This window comes from Carettochelys insculpta, chromosome 9, assembly GCF_033958435.1.
Source record: "Carettochelys insculpta isolate YL-2023 chromosome 9, ASM3395843v1, whole genome shotgun sequence".
NCBI lineage: Eukaryota > Metazoa > Chordata > Testudines > Carettochelyidae > Carettochelys > Carettochelys insculpta.
The window spans coordinates 64,181,572-64,199,046 of NC_134145.1; the positions used below are offsets into that span (position 1 = coordinate 64,181,572).

A 17,475-nucleotide genomic window follows, 5' to 3' on the forward strand; every position below is an offset into this window, starting at 1 on the left:
GTCCAGTCCCAGCCCCAGAGCAGCCACAACAGTCCTCTGGATGGGGGGGACTGGGGGGCCTGGCCCAGGGCTGCAGCTGCGCTCGCCGTCCCCCCACTTGCCACACAGGCAGTGGGAGCCAGAGCAGCCTGGCAGCCTTCCCCACCCCACAGCGCTACCCTCTGCCTCTCAGTGGTGGCAGGAAGCAGAGTGCCCCATGCCTGGCCTGGGGCTCCCGCTGCCCACGTGGACCTTGCCGCTGCCGTGCCCAGCCCCGTAATCCCCTGGGCTGCACAGCTCAGAGGCGGGAAAGGGAGAGGGCAGGGGGAGGGGGGCAGGGCCCCTGGGGCATTCAGGGAGGGTTGTCCCAGGCCTTGCACCTGACTCGGGACGGTCCTACACAACCCCAGGGAATCGGTGCCGGCGCTCACTGGTCTCAGCTCACCCCACGTGAGCATGGCTGCCCCTTTGTGACGGGGCTTATATCCTCCTGGTTCGGTCGCTGTCCTGCAGTAACCCAAGGTGGGTGCCTCAGTTTCCCTAGGCACCGCATCTGTGGTGATGGGAGTGGCAGTGTGATAATTTCTCACACGTAGACAATGGCCCCCCCGGCTCTTTGGGAACTAGGCAACCAGGTGACCCCTTCCTCCCCCACCCCCGGCACACAGGACCAGGGCTGGAGGAGGGGCCTGGCTGGTGTGACTTGGAACTGGGCTGTGGGGTGGGGCAGATTGGTCTGGCTGGAGAAGGTGGAAGGGGGGGGCCAGGCCCTGGCTCAGGGACCCCTCTGGGCTCCTGTCCCCAGGCTGGATTGTACTGACGGCTTCTGGTTTCTGCACTGCCAAGTCTGTTCCACACTGTGTCCCTGGGGCCTGGGAACCCATCTGTGCCCCCTGCTGAGCGAGAGTCACGTCTGCCTGTGGCTGGGGGCAGGGCCTGGGGACCCCGCGCTCCGTGACACCCTTACAACCTTCCTGCACCAGAAGGGTGGCACTCGGGGCCATGGGGGGTGGCACAGGTGGGACGCAGAGCCCTGGACTGCAGAACGCGCAGCTGGACGGGGAGCGAGTTTGCGAGGGCAGTAAACGCACCAGTCAGCGCAGAGCCTCAGCTCTCTGCAAACACGCACACAAGCCCTAGAACCTGGCCTGGCTGTTTCTGCTGCCAGCTGGGACGGCAGAGAAGAGAGTGATGCTGGTACTTCTGTTCTACCAGGCGTGGCTGGTGTCCGGTGCCGGGCAGAGGGCAGGGGCATGACAGAGACAGACGTTGCATCCACAAGCACCAGGCTGTGAATGCAGTCAGCGCCTGGGCAGCCAGCAGGGATCCGTACAGGAACATGGGGTTACAGCCATCATGTTATTTACATCTCATTCCCACCTTTGAGACAGCTGGTCTCAAAGTCCTGCCCGGGGGCTGTGCAGCAGGACCAGCCAGGGAGAAGCCAGCCTCTGCCCCAGCACCCAAGGGCCAGTGGAGCTCGGCTGGGGCATTTCTTCCAAGGTTGCACAGGAGGGAGCTGTTGGCTTCAGAAGTGGCCTGGCCCAGTGGTTAGGCCATGAGCCTGGGACACCAGAGTGCTGGATTCAAGTCCTGTCTCTGCCACAGAGTCCCTGGGCAAGTCAGGTTGCCTGCCCGTGCCTCAGTTTCCCCTGCACCACAGGGCTAATGAGACAGCCCTGCCTCGCTGAGGGGCTGTGCCAGGGATAAGGGCAGTCAGGAGCGTGAGGCACTCACCCGGGTGATGCAGGGGGGCTCATCCCTCAGCCAGAGCCGGGGCACCAGGCCCAGTCCTGCAGCCTGCCCACCCGCTCAGCCCTGCTGGGAAGGGCCCGCTGGGCGCTTGGGCTGCAACATTCCAGCAGCCTGTGCCGCCCTCTAGGGGCTAGACCAGGCAGCGCGCTCCCGACCACAGCGCTGCCGGGCGCTGGACAGGAGGGGAGCAGAGCCCCGCTTGCCCTAGGGAGCCGGCTCCAGAGGAGCAGCCAGGCCCCTGTGGCTCACCCGGCCCTTTGCACAGAGGCGCTCTGGGCTGCTCCCTGGCTGCTGCTGCTGCCCCCAGGGTCGAGCACTTGCATCCTGCCCCTCACACTGTGCACGGCCCACCCTTGGCACAGCTGGGCCGGCTCCCCTCCTGCTGCACCGGTGGGAATTCAGCACGAGGCTGGCTCCTGCTACAGGCCTGGAGGCACTGCAGTCCTGACCCCAGGAGGAGGCTGAGAACTGCAGGGCACTCGCACTTTTCACTACAGACCCTCGTGCGACATTCTGCCTGCACCCTGGGTGAGACAGGGACCTCTGGAAACACTGGCACGAGACACTCGAACTGGGCACCAGGTCCTAAGGTGCAGAAGCGGGGCAGGTGCCATCTAGCTGCAGCATTTCCCAGCCTGGCAAGCTCCCCTCCTCACCCCGGAGGCGCCAGAGAGAGGCTTTTTTAAGCATGCTTTTCTTAACAACCCCTGGCCTGCCCTGGGATGAAAGGCTCCCCCCTCAGGAAGGCCGCACCCCCCCAGAGGCGTGTGCACCTCCAGCACATGCCTGAGCCCACAGGATACTCACCCCTGCAACGGGGATTGGTTGAGGCCACAGCCCTCAGTGAGACCAGGCCCAGGCCAGGAGTCCAGTGTCGGGGGCACCTGTGCAGGATTCCTGCTGAAAAGGAACAGGTGAGACTGGGTTTTTTTCATGAAGAAGGTGGATTCCTGCTCCCTGCCCTGACACGCGTGACCACCTGGGCTCCTTCGCCCCCATGACCAGTGACCAATCGCCCTCCAGTTGCCTGTGAACACCTGCCAAGCCTGCTGCTCTAGCCTTTTCCTGGGGAGTGCCCACGACACCCCAGGGACGTGCGGCTTCAATCCAGGGGAGAGGGAACTTTAAAGGCCAATGCAGGGGGTCTTGCTGGGGAGCCCCACCCCAGCTTTGCCTGAAATTGCCCTAGTTCCTGCTCCTACCCTGATGGGCTAATCTGTGCCCACAGCAGTTCACTGTGGGGCCAGACAATCCCATCAAACCCTGCCACCCCCGTGCACAGCACCTGCTGTAATAAACCTGGCTGGCACCTCTCCTAGGCACCAGCAACTCATCACAAACAGTCTGTGACTGGATCCCATGCATATGAGCGACCTAGTGCTTCGTGACTTCGTTTGGTATTCGGGCATGTGTGGGGCCTCAGGTCTCCAGCCAAGGCCATGCAGTCCCTGAGGCTGGGCCTGTACAGCCCCCACATGGCCCTGCCCTGCCCCCGGCCGCTCAGCGACAGGCCCTGCCTGCAGCTGAAGCAGCGGAGTGAGGGCGGTCAGGCCAGGGACCTTGCCCCCAGCAAGAATTCGCAGGAGTCGCTCTCACAACACACAGGTCAATGACCAAGGGGCTCAGGCATCTCTGACCCCACCTCAGAGGGATCCCCCCACAGCCTCTCTCCTGCACCGAGTCCCCTCTGCACAGGCCAGGTGTGCCTCTGAGCAGCACCCCTTGCACTGAGAGAGAGGCCTTCACCTCTTGCAGCCTCCTGCCCCACAGTCGGAGAGCGGGGCTGATTTCAGCCCTGCAGAGCCCAGCCTCACTCACTGCTTCCCCACACCAATCTCCTGCCCCTGCAGCCAAGGTCCCTTCCTCTGACAGCGCAGGTGCAGGGCCAGACTGCCAGCACGTGGCTGAGGGGGCAGAGTCCAGCGAGCCCTCCCCGCAGGGGGCTATGCTGACAGAGGGTGCCCCTTGAACAGGGTTGCTCAAGATAGAGCCTTTGACATAGTTTATTGTCCCGTTCCCGCTGTCCTGGACTTGTGCCCAGCTCTGAGGTCAGTGCAGGTAGCCCTGGCCATTGCAAAGGGGTCCCAGCAGGGGCTCTGCCTGCCTGCCCACCTTCCTGCCCCAGGGGAAGGGAACCTGCAGTTTGCCCTTCCCTTTGGCAGCCACCTTCCAGCAGGCCTAACAAGCTCAGGCCCGCCCATCTGCCCACCAGGAGCTGACGGCTCCAGGCACCGGGACTCAGGGTTTGCCAGAGCCAGGCCAGGGCCATGGGGAGCCCATAGGGTCTCTGCACCACCTTGTGCAGAAAGGCTGATTCCTGGTATCCATTGCCTGGGCAGGGAAGGTGTTGGGGCTAGAGGCCCAGGTGGACACTGCTCCTTACCCTGCTCTGCACTCAGATCTGGTGAGGCTTGGGCCTTGCTCTGCCCCTGACCCCTGCAGGCACAAATAGCTCAGTTTGGGTGCCCCTTCCCCAAGCAGGATCAGCCCAGGGGGGCCAGCCTCCTCTCCCTGCGGGTAGCCAGCCCACCGCTTCCAAGGCCAGAGAGGGAGGGAGGTGTTCCTCCTGCCCCCTGCTGAATGCCCAGCCCATTCAGGTCAAGGTCCCGGTCCCGGTCCAAGGACTCGCTGCTACTGACTTCTGACCTGTCTGAGTCTTGGGATTGTAAAGTCCTGACCCAGAAAAGAGGGGGAAGGCAGTGTCGTGAAGTTATTGTGTGTGCGTGGTGGGGGAAAGGGTGGCACTGCTAGCTCTACCATGGCACAGCTGCTGGCTGTGGTGCTGCCTTCAGAACTGGCTAGCCCGAGAGTGGTGGCTGCTGGGCTGGAGCCCAGCTCTAAAGGCAGCACCCTGCCAGCAGCGGCGCAGCAGGATGGCAATACTATGCCATGCCACCCTCCGGCATGGGGGCTGCTGGCGCTGAGCATCTCTCCACAAGGCCAGCAACCTCTTTCTGAAAAACAAAAGCCAAGACTCGCTGGCACAGCTCCGGGCTTTCCGACGACCCCAGCGGGGCAGGTGAAACTTGCAATCCGATTCCCAGGCCAGTCACACCCCGTCAGAAGCTGTTTCCACATACAGATGTAAAAACAGACGCACTACGAGCGTCTTTCCTTTAAGGCCCAGATCTGATGGTTAGGAGTGACACTGGGCACAGCAATACCTGCAGCAAGCTGATCTGCGCTCACTTTAAAAGCCAACAGGAACCTGCAGCTGCCTCCCCACCCACAGGTGCTACGCCCCCACTGTCCAGTCAACAAGCCCCAGGCTCTGACCCTGCAAATGCTTTGTGCATGGGAGTAACTGTACAGATGTGGGCGAGCTGCCTTGAGCGGGACTGGGCCCACTAGCTTCCCAGGGGACCTGCTGATGCACAGATGTGGTTGCAGGCTCAGGGCCTGGGCTTCTGGATCTGCTCCTGCTGAAGTCAGTGGTGCCCAGACCAGAGCTCCCTCTAGTTTTTCTCCATCCGTGTGCAGCATAAATCTTGTTCTGTACACTGAGACGTGCCAACATGCACCCCCAGTAGAACCACACGCTGCCGGCTGTGGGCGCTGTGCCGATCAGCTGGGTGGCACCTGAATCTCTCCGGGGGGGGGGGGGCACCCAGGTGCTCCGCTTCCAGGGAGCCCTGCCCCAGACCCTCCTGGGATTTCCACACTGCTGAGGAGCTGAGCCTGGGTGTTTTCACCACTGGTTTCCACGAGGGCAGGACCTGATTTGACATGTAAATAGACATCGTACTTGGTTGCAGTCCAGTTAAAGAAACGGATGCTAATGTTAACCGTCACCAGCAGGGCTCCCGGTAAGATGGTGCTCGGGCAGCCGCCCAGGCGAGGGTCAGGTGCCACCCACCTGATCGGCAGAGCCCCCCCAGCCACCCCCAGCCGGCAGCCTGTGTTTCTGTTGGTGGTGCTCAGCCTCACGTGCCTCGGTGCAGTTCAGATTTACCAGAATTCACCCCAGCGTGTTCTGCACACAGGCGGAAGGAAAACGAGAGGGAACTTTGTGCACCAGTCATGGTTTTGGCTGTTCACAGACTCCGAGGCCGGAAGGGCCCTTTGGGTTCCAGGAGTCCAAGCTCCGGGGGAAGCCTGTTGAAAACCCTCTTTCCTCCCAGCCAGCCCCTCTGGGGCCATAGGGAAGCTCCTGGCCTGGAGCTATCAAAGGGGACTTTGTATTTCCCAGCGCGGTTGCTGGGCGTGACTGGCTGGACATGCGCGCCCTGCCCAGTCGAAGAGGCTCGTGCAGGGAAACAGAAGTGGCCAAGGGCCAGTGGTGAGCAGTGGTGGGTGGGAGGACGAATCGTGTGGATTCTTCTCTGGAAGGCAGCAACTCCCCCGGCCAGTGCTCCCTTTGCAATGGCAGGGACGGCGGACAATGCGCCTGTCCTGGGGATGTCTTCTCACCACTCCCAGCATGTGCCCTGGTCACACGCGCCAGGGGCTGAGCCTGGCGACGGGTGTGGAGGAGAAAGGAGCTTTGGGAACCTGCTCTGGCCCCTGGGAAGCAGAGGAGGACGTCCAACCACCCCTAGAAACGCTCAGCCGTGAGAGGGACACTGGCTGCTAATCCACAGGGACCCCGACCTCAGCTCCACCCAGGCACCCCCCCGACAGAATCTGGCCCTGGGCACCGGCTGTCAGAGCATTCCCCTCTCCCAGGCGGCTTTCCCACTCGCTCGGCAAGAACGGGCAGGTGAGGGGTGTGCCGCAGGTGGAGGGGAGGGGCTGGCTAGTGGGAAGCTGCCCCCCCAGGAGGAGCATTGCATCAGCCCAGTGCCTGCTGGGGCTTGAACCCCGCTGCTGTGCAGGGGCTGGTTTTCAGCCAGGGAAGCCAGTCCTGGGAAGCTCCCTGGGAGCAGGGCTCAGCCAGTAACACTCCCACAGCCCCCGGGCAGTGGCCCTGCCACGGGCACTCCCTACAGGCCCTGGGCCTGTGGGGGAGCAGGGAACCCCACTTTGCGCTGAGACCCACCCAGGGTCTGGAGCTGAGCTGTGGGCTGGGCGCTCCGGGAGCCAGCCCATGGTCGCTGCCGCCCTCCTGCCGCAGGCTGCGCGCCGGGGGAAAGGGAAGGGTCCTGGGGGGAGAAGGGGGGCGGAGCCGAGAAAGTTGCAGCGGGGGGCTGGGGGCGGGACTCGGCGGATGTGCGGCCCAGGGAGCCAATGAGCGGCGCGCAGCCCGCTAGCCGCCCAGCCCGCAGGCGGGCGGCCCCGCAGAGCCCCGCTGGCCGCTCCCGCGCCCCATGGCCTCCGCCGGGCTGGGCAAGGTGCTGCTCAGCGACAGCCTGGACCCCTGCTGCGGGCAGCTGCTGCGGGCCGCCGGCATCCGGGCGCTGGAGCTGCCCGGCCTGAGCCACGAGCAGCTGCTGGCCGAGATCCGGGTGGGCGCTGCTCGGGGGGGCCCCAGCCGGGGGCGCAGCCTGTGCGGGGGGCGCTGCTCCCGGCTGGCGCAGGAGGGGGGAAGGTGGGGGGGCTGCTCCCGGGAGGTGCGGGGAGGGGGCGGGGCTGCTCTGGGGGGGGCGCAGGCAGGGCGGGGGGACGGGGGTCTGTTCCCGGGGGCTCAGGCAGGGCAGGCGGGGCTGCTCCCGGGGGGCGCAGGCGAGGGGGACGGTGAGACGGGGGTCCGTTCCCGGGAGCGCAGGCGGGGGGGCAGGGGAGGCGGGAGGGGTCTGCTCCCGTGGGACGCAGGCGGGGGTGGCGGGAGCTGCAAGCGAGGGGGGCGGGGCTGCTCCCGGGGGCGCAGGCGGGGCGGGGGGAGCTGCTCCCGGGGGGCGCAAGCGAGGGGGGCGGGGGTCTGCTCCCGGGGGGCGCAAGCGAGGGGGGCGGGGGTCTGTTCCCGGGGGGCGCAAGCGAGGGGGGCGGGGGGAGCTGCTCCCGGGGGCGCAGGCAGGGCGGGGGGAGCTGCTCCCGGGGGGCGCAGGCGAGGGGGGCGGGGGCTGCTCCCGGGGGGCGCAGGCAGGGCGAGGGGGGCGGCGCTGCTCTCCTGGGCACCAGCCCATGCCCCGCCGGCTCGCGCCTGATGCAAGAGTGGCGGCCGCTTGCGCTGCGCTGCGCTGCGCGGCCGGGAGGGGCAGGAGCTGAGCCCGGAGCCCGGCCCCGCTGCAGGGTGGGATCGGGTCCAGGCTCCTCTGGGGAGCCCCGTTCCCCAGCCCGCCGCAGCCAGCACCCCGGCCCCCCACCTCCAGCTGGCATGGGCGGGGAGGGGGTGGGGTGGAGGAGGGGGAGCTACCCCCGGGGGGTGGGGGGCGGGTCATGGCCTGCGGAGGCAGCCCCGGTGCTTCCAGGCAGCACCCCATGGCCCCAGCCAACCCTGGGGGCAGAGCCCGGCTGCCCAGGGCCAAGGCTGCCGTTGCTTTGCAGCCGGGCCGGCACGCCGGCTGAGGGCCCCAGTGGCCGTACCCTCCAGCTGGCGTGGGGCAGGCGAGCTCTGACCGCCCCATCCCATCGGTTCTCGCCACCCCAGGACTGCGATGGGCTCATCGTCCGCTCGGCTACCAAGGTGACGGCAGAGGTCATCGAGGCGGCGGGGAGGCTGCGGGTGATCGGGCGGGCCGGCACCGGTGTGGACAATGTGGACGTGGAGGCAGCCACGCGGAAGGGCATCCTGGTGCTGAAGTAAGAGCCGTCTGGCCCCAGGGCAGAGCTGCTACTTTCCCCGCCCCCCACGGCTGCACTGGCCCTGCTGCGTGAGGCCTGGCAATAGGTGGATGCTGGGGGACCGAGGTCAGCACTTGCTGCACCCACACCCACATACAGCAGGCATCTGTGCAGGGCCAGGGTGCACACCTGTGGGGGTGGGTGTGTGGGCCTCTCCTGCCACCCCACTCCTTAGGAAGGGGGCCAGGACTTGGGGGAGGGATTTGCTGGTACAGGACCAGGTCCTGCAGGGTGAAGCGGGCGGGGGACCAGGTCCCGGAGGGTTGGCAGGCACGCAGCCAGGTCCCAGAGGGTTAAGCAGGTGGGGAACCAGGTCCTGGAGGGTTAACCAGGCATAAGACCAGGTCCCGGAGGGTTGGCAGGTGCACTGGGCACCGACGGCGTGCCGGGATGTCCCCACTAGAGCCACGCAAGCTTTGCTGTACTTACAGTTTTTGCGGAAATAATGCAGTCTGACCAACTGCATTCAGCCAGCAATGGAGAGAAAATTCCAAAATGCTTCCCCGGAGAAGCCTTCCGCTCCCTGTCGGAAACGAGCTCCACGTCCGGCTGGAGCACGGCAAAGCGAAGCCTCAACAGACCCTTTCGAATTGAACGATTGGGTTGTTTTTGAGTCAAACACACCATTTGGTTCTTCTGGGGTTCTTGTGTTAGCCACGAAGCCGGCAGGTCTGTTATTCACTTAACTCCTGTGGGGCAGATCCCCTCGTGTGAACAGGCTGCGTGGGTCCCCCAGGAGCCCATCACAGGGGGTGCAGCCAGCAGGGGGGCACTCCTGAGCACACAGGCTGGGCCAGGGGTGCTGCTCCCCAGGAGGTGCTTCTCCAGGGGCTGCAGGCTGGGCTGGGGGGGGGTGCCTCTGAGGGCAGAGGCTGGCCGGTTGGGGGCTGCTCCCAGGGGCCGAAGCTGGGTGTGGGGGGCTGCTCACATCCCTGCTCCCAGGGGCTTCAGGCTGGGCCGGGGGGCTGTTCCTGGGGGCTGCAGGTTGGGTGGGGGGGACTGCTGCTGGGAGGGCAGAGCCTGGGTGGGGGTCTGCTCCCAGGGGGGCAGAGGCTGGGCAGGGGGGGCGCATTTTGAGCTGCAGCAGGGGAAACACAGCTACTGCAGGAGGGGCATGGAATCACCCCAGCCCCTCCCCTGGCTGGCTGGGAGGCAGCGGGAGCAGCGTGGCTGAAGGAGGCCCAGAGCAGCAGGCTCCAAGTTGCAGGCTGACGCGCCAGCAGCAGACGGGGCCAGCGAAGCAGCTCTGGGTCTGTGCCGTGGGCCCTGCCATGGAGAGAAGGCAGAGTCCCTGCAGCCAGCTCAGAACAGCCCAGCCGGGGCGCTGGTGTGGCACAGGCGGGCTAGCAGCAGCCCCGGGGAGCTGGGCGGGGGGTCCTGCCAGATGGCAGAGCTCTGAGAAGGTGGCTGCAAGGAGCACTCGCTCCCAGAGCTCCGCAGGGCTCCCCTGTGCCTGGAGTCTGTGCTAACCCCAGTGCCCTCTGCCCTCAGCACGCCCACTGGGAACAGCCTGAGTGCAGCCGAGCTCACCTGCGGGATGATCCTGAGCCTGGCCAGGTGAGCACGCCTGCCCCACCTGGCTGCCCCAGCTCCTCTGCGCTCTGCCCCAGGCATCCTGCGTGTGCCCAGGCCCCTGCTCTCAGCATCCAGCTCCCCACGGCCCCCTTGCCAGGGCCTCCAGCTCTGACCTGTCCCAGCCTAAAGCCAAGGCCCCAGCCCCGCCACTGACCCATAGCCTCATCCCCCAGTGCCCCCCACACAGGCTCCCACCCATCCCCTGGTACTGGCCACCACCCTGCGCAGAGCCCCCCGACTTCCACCAGCTGCTGCTCCCAGCTGCCTGTGCCCCATGGCCCTGCACTGCTGCTGGCACTGGGCTTGGAGCCCTTCTGCAAGGCCTGCAGAGCTCACGCTGCCCCCAGCGCTGAACCCGCCAACAAACCCACCAACCCCCCAGCACTAAACTCGCCATTCCCGGCACTGAACCCGCCAACAAACCCACCAACCCCCCAGCACTAAACTCGCCATTCCCGGCGCTGAACCCGCCAACAAACCCACCAACCCCCCAGCACTAAACTCGCCATTCCCGGCGCTGAACCCGCCAACAAACCCACCAACCCCCTGGCGCTGAACCCGCCAACAAACCCACCAACCCCCCAGCACTAAACTCGCCAACAAACCCACCAACCCCCCAGCACTAAACTCGCCATTCCCGGCGCTGAACCCGCCAACAAACCCACCAACCCCCTGGCGCTGAACCCGCCAACAAACCCACCAACCCCCCCAGCACTGAACCTGCCAACAAACCCACCAAACCCCCCAGCACTAAACTCGCCAACAAACCCACCAAACCCCCAGCGCTGAACCCGCCAACAAACCCACCAACCCCCCAGCACTAAACTTGCCATTCCCGGCACTGAACCCGCCAACAAACCCACCAACCCCCTGGCGCTGAACCCGCCAACAAACCCACCAACCCCCCCAGCACTAAACTCGCCAACAAACCCACCAACCCCCCAGCACTAAACTCTCCATTCCTGGCACTGAACCCGCCAACAAACCCACCAACCCCCTGGCGCTGAACCCGCCAACAAACCCACCAACCCCCCCAGCACTAAACTCGCCAACAAACCCACCAACCCCCCAGCACTAAACTCTCCATTCCCGGCACTGAACCCGCCAACAAACCCACCAACCCCCTGGCGCTGAACCCGCCAACAAACCCACCAACCCCCTCAGCACTAAACTCGCCAACAAACCCACCAACCCCCCAGCGCTGAACCCGCCAACAAACCCACCAACCCCCCAGTGCTGAACCCGCCATCCCCCAGCACTGAACCCACCATCCCCGGTGCTGCATCTGACCTCCCAGCCAAAGCCCCTCTCTCCCATCCACATAGAGCCCCTGGGGCACTGCCCCCCAGTGCCAGCAGTGACCCTCCCCCACCCACACGGGGCCCCCTCTCCAGGGCCCCTCACCCCCAGTGCTGGCAGTGCCCCTCCCCTGCCCACACAGCCCCCCTGCCCAATCTGTGCAGGGCACTGACCTCCCCGTGAGTATGTCCCAGGCCGAGGGCACTGAGGCCAGGGGCGCCCCTGCCAGGCCCCAGAGGTGCTGGCTGCTGCATGGGGATGGGGCAGCCCCGAGGGGCTCAGCCAGAGGCTCTGCTGACTGCAAGGCTGTTGGTGTTCCAGGCAAATCCCGCAAGCAGCCGCCTCCATGAAAGACAGGAAATGGGACCGCAAGAAGGTGAGAGTCCAGGGCCACCTGCATGCGGCACCGGGGGCTGCTGACAGCCGGAGCCCACGGCCCTGCCTGCCCTCCGCTCCGCGGCGGCGCCCACGGCCCTGCCTGCCCTCCGCTCCGCAGTGGCGCCAGGGGCTGCCTGGCAGCTGGTGCTCACAGCCTTGTCTGCCCTCCACTCTAGTTCCTGGGAATGGAACTGCATGGGAAAACCCTGGGCATCCTGGGCCTGGGCCGCATTGGGCGCGAGGTGGCCACCAGGATGCAGGCCTTCGGGATGAAGGTAGGGAAGGGAAGGGAAGTGGGGGGAGTCAGTTGCCTGGGAGCTCTGTCCCCCAGCATACCCAGGCATGGGGAGCAGGGGGTTAAGCTGCTTCAGGCGGCTGCAGCCCTTAGGCGTGCTGGGGGTCTGCTGTGGAGCCTCAGGGCCCATGGGCGTCTCTTGCGCCCCAGCCTGGCCCAGCAGGAAAGGGGCCCGAGCAGCGGGGAGGGCAGAGGCTGGCCCTACTAGGGAGCAGCTGGGCATTGGTAGCTCCTCCTTCGCCAGCGCACAGATGGGGCCCTGCCCCAGCCCCTTGTTCCGTGCTGCGCCCGGGAGCAGAGGGCTGGGGCTGTGAGCGGCTCTGGCTGTGCTTAGACCATAGGCTACGATCCCATCGTCTCGCCCGAGGACTCGGCTGCCTTCGGCGTGCAGCAGCTGCCCTTGGAGCAGATCTGGCCCCTGTGTGACTTCATCACGGTGCACACCCCACTGCTGCCCTCCACCACGGGTAGGGGGTCCCAGCCCAGAGCCACCCTGCCTGCTCCACAGCTGCTCTCCGCTGGCAGGGGGCCCATAGCAGGAGAGCTGGAGCCAGGGAGGGGAGCTGCCTCTCTCTGTGTCAGTCGGGCTACCTGGGAATGCCTGGCAGCTGGGGGGCAGCCCTGGGAGCAGGGCACCCTAAGCGGACGGGGGTGTGCGAGTGCCACGGGCGGGGCTGTGATGGGCCTCCCCTGCCTTGGGTATGGAGCCAGGACCTGCTTCCCAGAGGTAACTGGGATTCCAGGGGTCCGGGGCAGCCCATGCCGGACGGAGGGGGCAGGGGGTCCGGGGCAGCCCATGCTGGAGGGAGGGGGCTGGGGGTCCGGGGCAGCCCATGCCGGACGGAGGGGGCAGGGGGTCCGGGGCAGACCTTGCCGGAGAGAGGGGGCTGGGGGTCCGGGGCAGCCCTCGCAGGGCGGGGGGCAGGGGCAGGGGCAGGGCTGACAAGCTGGCTTGCCCACATCTCCTCCCCGGTCCCGCTCCCCAGGGTTACTGAATGACAGCACCTTCGCCAAGTGCCGGCCAGGGGTGCAGGTGGTGAACTGTGCCCGCGGGGGCATTGTGGACGAGGGGGCGCTGCTGCGGGCATTGCAGTCCGGCCAGTGCGGGGGGGCTGCCTTGGATGTCTTCACTCAGGCAAGTGAATGGGGCCGGGCAAATGGGGCTCTGGGGAGGCCTCAGAAATGGCACCGCTAGAAACCGCATAATGGTCCCAACTCACCCTTAACTCTGCCCTCGGCGTAGGAGCGAAGCCTCCTCCAGCCCGTGCAGGGCACAGGGCCGGAACCCCTGAGAGCCCCCATGCTGGGCCCCTTGCCTCCTGCTGGGTACCACCTGCCCCCGCCCCATCAGCTGTCCGATGCTGGGGGGGGAGGGGGGCTGGGTGGCCCTGGCTGTGGGACTGAATCTCGGCCCAGGAGCTGCGCCCACCTCTCGGCCGTGCCTGGCTGCCGTGCCCCTTTGGACAGGCCTGCGTCCGGGGGGAGCAGCTCGGGCTGATGGGACAAGCTGTGTCTGCAGGAGCCGCCCCAGGACCGTGCCCTGGTGAACCACCCCAACGTGATCAGCTGCCCCCACCTGGGTGCCAGCACCCGGGAAGCCCAGAGCCGTTGCGGCAGAGAAATCGCCCTCCAGTTTGTGGACCTGGCACAGGGCAAGGCCCCAGCTGGTGTGGTGAGTGAGGCAGGGGACACGCAGGCTGCGGGTGGGGATGGGTGCAGCCCCAGCAGGGCTCCCGGGGAGCGGCCTGCCTGGACAGCCGTGAGCAGCTCCTGCTGCCTCTGCTCTGCAGCTCAGGCTGGGTGGCCTAGTGGCTACAACCCAGGACTGGGCTCCAGCAGATCTGCGCTCAAGTCCTGGCGTGGGGTGACCTTGGGTGAGTCACGGCCTGGCTGGGTGCCTCAGTTTCCCCATCTGCGTGACTAGGGCGATGCTAAACCCTCCTGCTGTGACGGGCTGGGAGCGTGCAGCTGAGGCGCTTCCCAGGAGCCAGCGGGTGGTCCTGTCCGCACCCACCAGCCTCCTCCCTCCCTGTGCCCCCAGGTGAACAGCCAGGCACTCAGCAGTGCCCTGCAACCTCACTGCCAGCCCTGGATTGCCCTGGCGGAAGCCCTCGGCCTGCTGCTGCAGACGTTGGCCGGCCCGGTGAAGGGGAGCGTGCAGGTCTCCACGCTTGGTGAGTTGGCAGGGCTAGGGGCAGCGAACGGGCTGGCTCAGCTGGGCCCTCCAGGAGCTCGGGGCAGAGCGTTGCCCTGGCCATGCCCCTGTGCTCACCCCGCAGCACCGCAGACGGGGCTGTGCAGGGCCGGGGCTGCCTTGGAGGAGGCATGACAAGGCACAGGGCCGGCCCGTGTACGTCCACCCTGCACTCAAGCTGCATGGCCAGCTGCTGGAGCTGGGGATCACACCGAGGCCAACCTGGTCACCCCGCACCCCCCGGCCCAGGCCATGCCCCCACGCCAGCCTGCCCCCCCCGGCCCAGGCCCCTCACCCATGCCAGCCTGGTCACCCCCGCAGCGCCCCCCCCCGCCCAGGCCCCGCACCCACGCCAGCCTGGTCACCCCCGCACTGCCCCCCCCGGCCCAGGCCCCGCACCCACGCCAGCCTGGTCACCCCCGCAGCGCCCCCCCCGCCCACCCGGCCCAGGCCCCGCACCCACGCCAGCCTGGTCGCCCCCACACTGCCCCCCCCAGCCCAGGCCATGCCCCCACGCCAGCCTGGTCACCCCCGCAGCGCCCCCCCCACCCACCCGGCCCAGGCCCCGCACCCATGCCAGCCTGGTCACCCCCGCACTGCCCCCCCCGGCCCAGGCCATGCCCCCACGCCAGCCTGGTCACCCCCGCAGCGCCCCCCCCCCCCCGCCCACCCGGCCCAGGTCACGCACCCACGCCAGCCTGGTCGCCCCCGCACTGCCCCCCCCCAGCCCAGGCCCCGCACCCACGCCAGCCTGCCCCCCCCGGCCCAGGCCCCACACCCATGCCAGCCTGGTCACCCCCGCAGCGCCCCACCCGGCCCAGGCCCCGCACCCACGCCAGCCTGGTCACCCCTGCAGCGCGCCCCCCCACCCACCCGGCCCAGGCCCCGCACCCACGCCAGCCTGGTCACCCCCGCAGCGCCCCCCCTGGCCCAGGCCCCGCACCCACGCCAGCCTGGTCACCCCCGCAGCGCCACCCGGCCCAGGCCCCGCACCCACGCCAGCCTGGTCACCCCCGCAGCGCCCCCCGCCACCCGGCCCAGGCCCCGCACCCACGCCAGCCTGGTCACCCCCGCAGCGCCCCCCGCCACCCGGCCCAGGCCCCGCACCCACGCCAGCCTGGTCACCCCCGCAGCGCCCCCCGCCACCCGGCCCAGGTCACGCACCCACGCCAGCCTGGTCACCCCACCCCCCCCGCCAGCCCAGGCTCAGGCCACACCCCCCCACGCCAGCCTGGTCACCCCGCACGGTGGAAGCGAGTGACCTGTGGCGCTGGCTGCGCCGGTCCATTCCTCACCCTTGTGGAGCTGAGTGGGCATTGCTGACGCGCAGGGCTGGGCCAGGCTGATGGGCGGAGGACTCGTGTTAGAAGGTGCCTGTGGCAGGGATGGGGCCCGCAGCCCCTGGGGGTCAGCTAGCACTGCCCTGAGCCCCTGTCCCCCCCCAGGCGCGCCCCTGCAGAAGGCTGGGACATACCTGAGCCCTGCCGTGGCGACGGGCCTGCTGGACGGAGCAGGGCACAAGCACGTGAACCTGGTGAACGGGCTGCTGCTGGCCCAGGAGGCTGGCGTGCAGGTAGGCGGCTGCCCGGGGCCCTGCTGCAGAGCCAGGAGTCAGTGCACATGGAGGCCTCTTTCTGCGCCACCTGGCCAGGGGCAAATTCTCCTGCCCCCTGCTGGCACCTGAGCTCACCCCTGCCCCCCGCAGGGCAACCCTCGTGCCCCTGACACCTAGGCAGGACCACCGGCATCGGCACGCTGGCTTCGCCCTGCGCCCTAACTCAGGGTAGCACTGGCTGGGGGTCTGCTGAGGGGGAAGGATGGCCCAGTGGCTAGTGCGCCAGAGAGCCAGGTTCAATTCTCTGTGCTGCCACAGACTTACTGGGAGGCCTTGGTCAAGTCCCTTTGCCTCCCAGTGCTCAGTCCCAGCTCTAACCTGGGGATAGGCGTGCCTCCAGGAGGAGGGTCCCCATAGCTGTCATGGGGCTGCTGAGCGGTCATCTCTCCTCCCCCTTGCAGCTCACAGCCACGCACAGCGCCATGGTGCCGGAGTCGTACAGGGGTGCCAGCCTCCTGCAGCTCGCTTTGCCAGGGACCTCCACCAGGCTGGTGGGCTCGGTCCAAGGCAGCACCCCCGTCCTGCAGGAGCTCAACGGAGCCACCTTCCGGCAGCCGGTTCCCCTCACCGGCCCCCTGCTGCTCTACAGAGCCGGAGCCGCTGATGCCAGCCCGCTGCCTGCAGTGCTCGGTGAGGCTGAAGCCCCCAGCCTGGCTGTGCCACCCGACAGCCAGGCCCTGAATGTCCCACCTCAGTGAGGGGTGAGATTCCCCCTCTCGCCGCCGCTGCGCCTCTGGGGCCAGTGTGCTGTGGGCCTCAGGGCAGGGGCTGCCCCCCCAGGAGTCCCGGGTCAGAAAAACCCTCAGCTCTGAGAAGTGGGACACCAGGGGTCTGCAGGGGCAGCCTGGGATGCACCTGCTCCCAGCCGGGCTCCAGCCTGCTTGGGGCCCCATGTGTTCCCGGAGGACCACTTGGTTGGGGAGCTACAGGGGGTTCCCAGTTGTCATTTGGGGGGGGCGCCTGGGGCAGGGTTCTGAGAAGTTGTCCCAAGGGCGTGAGGCTGCCAGGCTCTGGCAACCCAGGGTGGGGGCGTGAAGGTTTCTGATGGCAGGCTGGGCCCAGCTGCTGCTTGGCCATTAAATCACCTTGGGCCCGAAGCAGGGTGGGACAAACGAGGGGCCTGGCAGCCCAGAGGGTCTGCTTACCACAGCCTGGGCTAGCCACAAGGAACCCAACCGGGACCCCCAGCCTCCGCCTGCCTCCCCAGGGCCCGTCAGCGGGGGGCCGAGCCCAGGGCGCGTGTGGCTGGCACCCAGCCTGAGCGCTCTGTGCTCTCTCTCTCTCTGCAGGGCTGCTGGGGAAGGCTGGGGCCGAGCTCCATTCCTACCACGGCTCCTGCCCTGTGGGGGGGAGCGTGTGGAGCGTCCTGGGGCTCTCGGCGGCTGGCGTGGCCCTGGGGGAGGTGAAGCAGCACGTGGCAGAGGCCTTCCAGCTCACGCTCTAACCCCAGGCAGCCGCTCCTGGGGGAGCTGCTCTCCCACGCAGCTGGGCCAGGACGGAGCCCAGCGGGCCCTCTCCCCGGGCAGAGCCGCGCTCATGGGGGCTGGGCACGGGCGGTTGTACCAGCACCATCAATACAGCCTGCAGAGGAGCGCGAGAGCCTGAGTTTGTTCGGGGCAGGAGGGCGCAGGGGCTGTGGGGGAAGCAGGCGTTTTGCCACCGCTGGGAAGCCTTTGCTCCTATTCCCCAGCCAGGTCACCACTGCCTGCCAGGGCGAGGCTGGTC

General features: G+C 67.5%; 1 protein-coding gene across 2 annotated transcripts; it reads left to right on the top strand.

The window, feature by feature from the left end:
* The first annotated feature begins 6,927 nt into the window (after positions 1 to 6,927).
* On the top strand, positions 6,928 to 17,341 carry PHGDH (phosphoglycerate dehydrogenase). Of its 2 annotated transcripts, none has more exons than XM_075002606.1 (12): positions 6,928 to 7,118; positions 8,201 to 8,352; positions 9,886 to 9,951; positions 11,590 to 11,644; positions 11,823 to 11,921; positions 12,276 to 12,408; positions 12,928 to 13,076; positions 13,461 to 13,613; positions 13,983 to 14,115; positions 15,581 to 15,708; positions 16,152 to 16,380; positions 17,040 to 17,341. In XM_075002606.1, the coding sequence occupies exons 1-12, from the start codon at positions 6,981 to 6,983 to the stop codon at positions 17,192 to 17,194; spliced, it is 1,590 nt and encodes a 529-aa protein (XP_074858707.1). In that variant the 5' UTR covers positions 6,928 to 6,980; the 3' UTR covers positions 17,195 to 17,341. The 2 variants fall into 2 exon arrangements, with proteins under 2 accessions (XP_074858707.1, XP_074858708.1); XM_075002607.1 differs by having other exon boundaries at positions 6,981 to 7,118; positions 8,201 to 8,236.
* Positions 17,342 to 17,475: the final 134 nt, after the last annotated feature.

Excerpts from the sequence above, each read along its gene's own strand:
- PHGDH (XM_075002606.1), top strand. The coding sequence starts at position 6,981 with ATGGCCTCCGCCGGGCTGGGCAAGGTGCTGCTCAGCGACAGCCTGGAC. Across the intron at positions 13,077-13,460 it reads CCTTGGATGTCTTCACTCAG|GAGCCGCCCCAGGACCGTGC; the intron begins GCAAGTGAATGG and ends CTGTGTCTGCAG. Across the intron at positions 15,709-16,151 it reads CCCAGGAGGCTGGCGTGCAG|CTCACAGCCACGCACAGCGC; the intron begins GTAGGCGGCTGC and ends TCCCCCTTGCAG.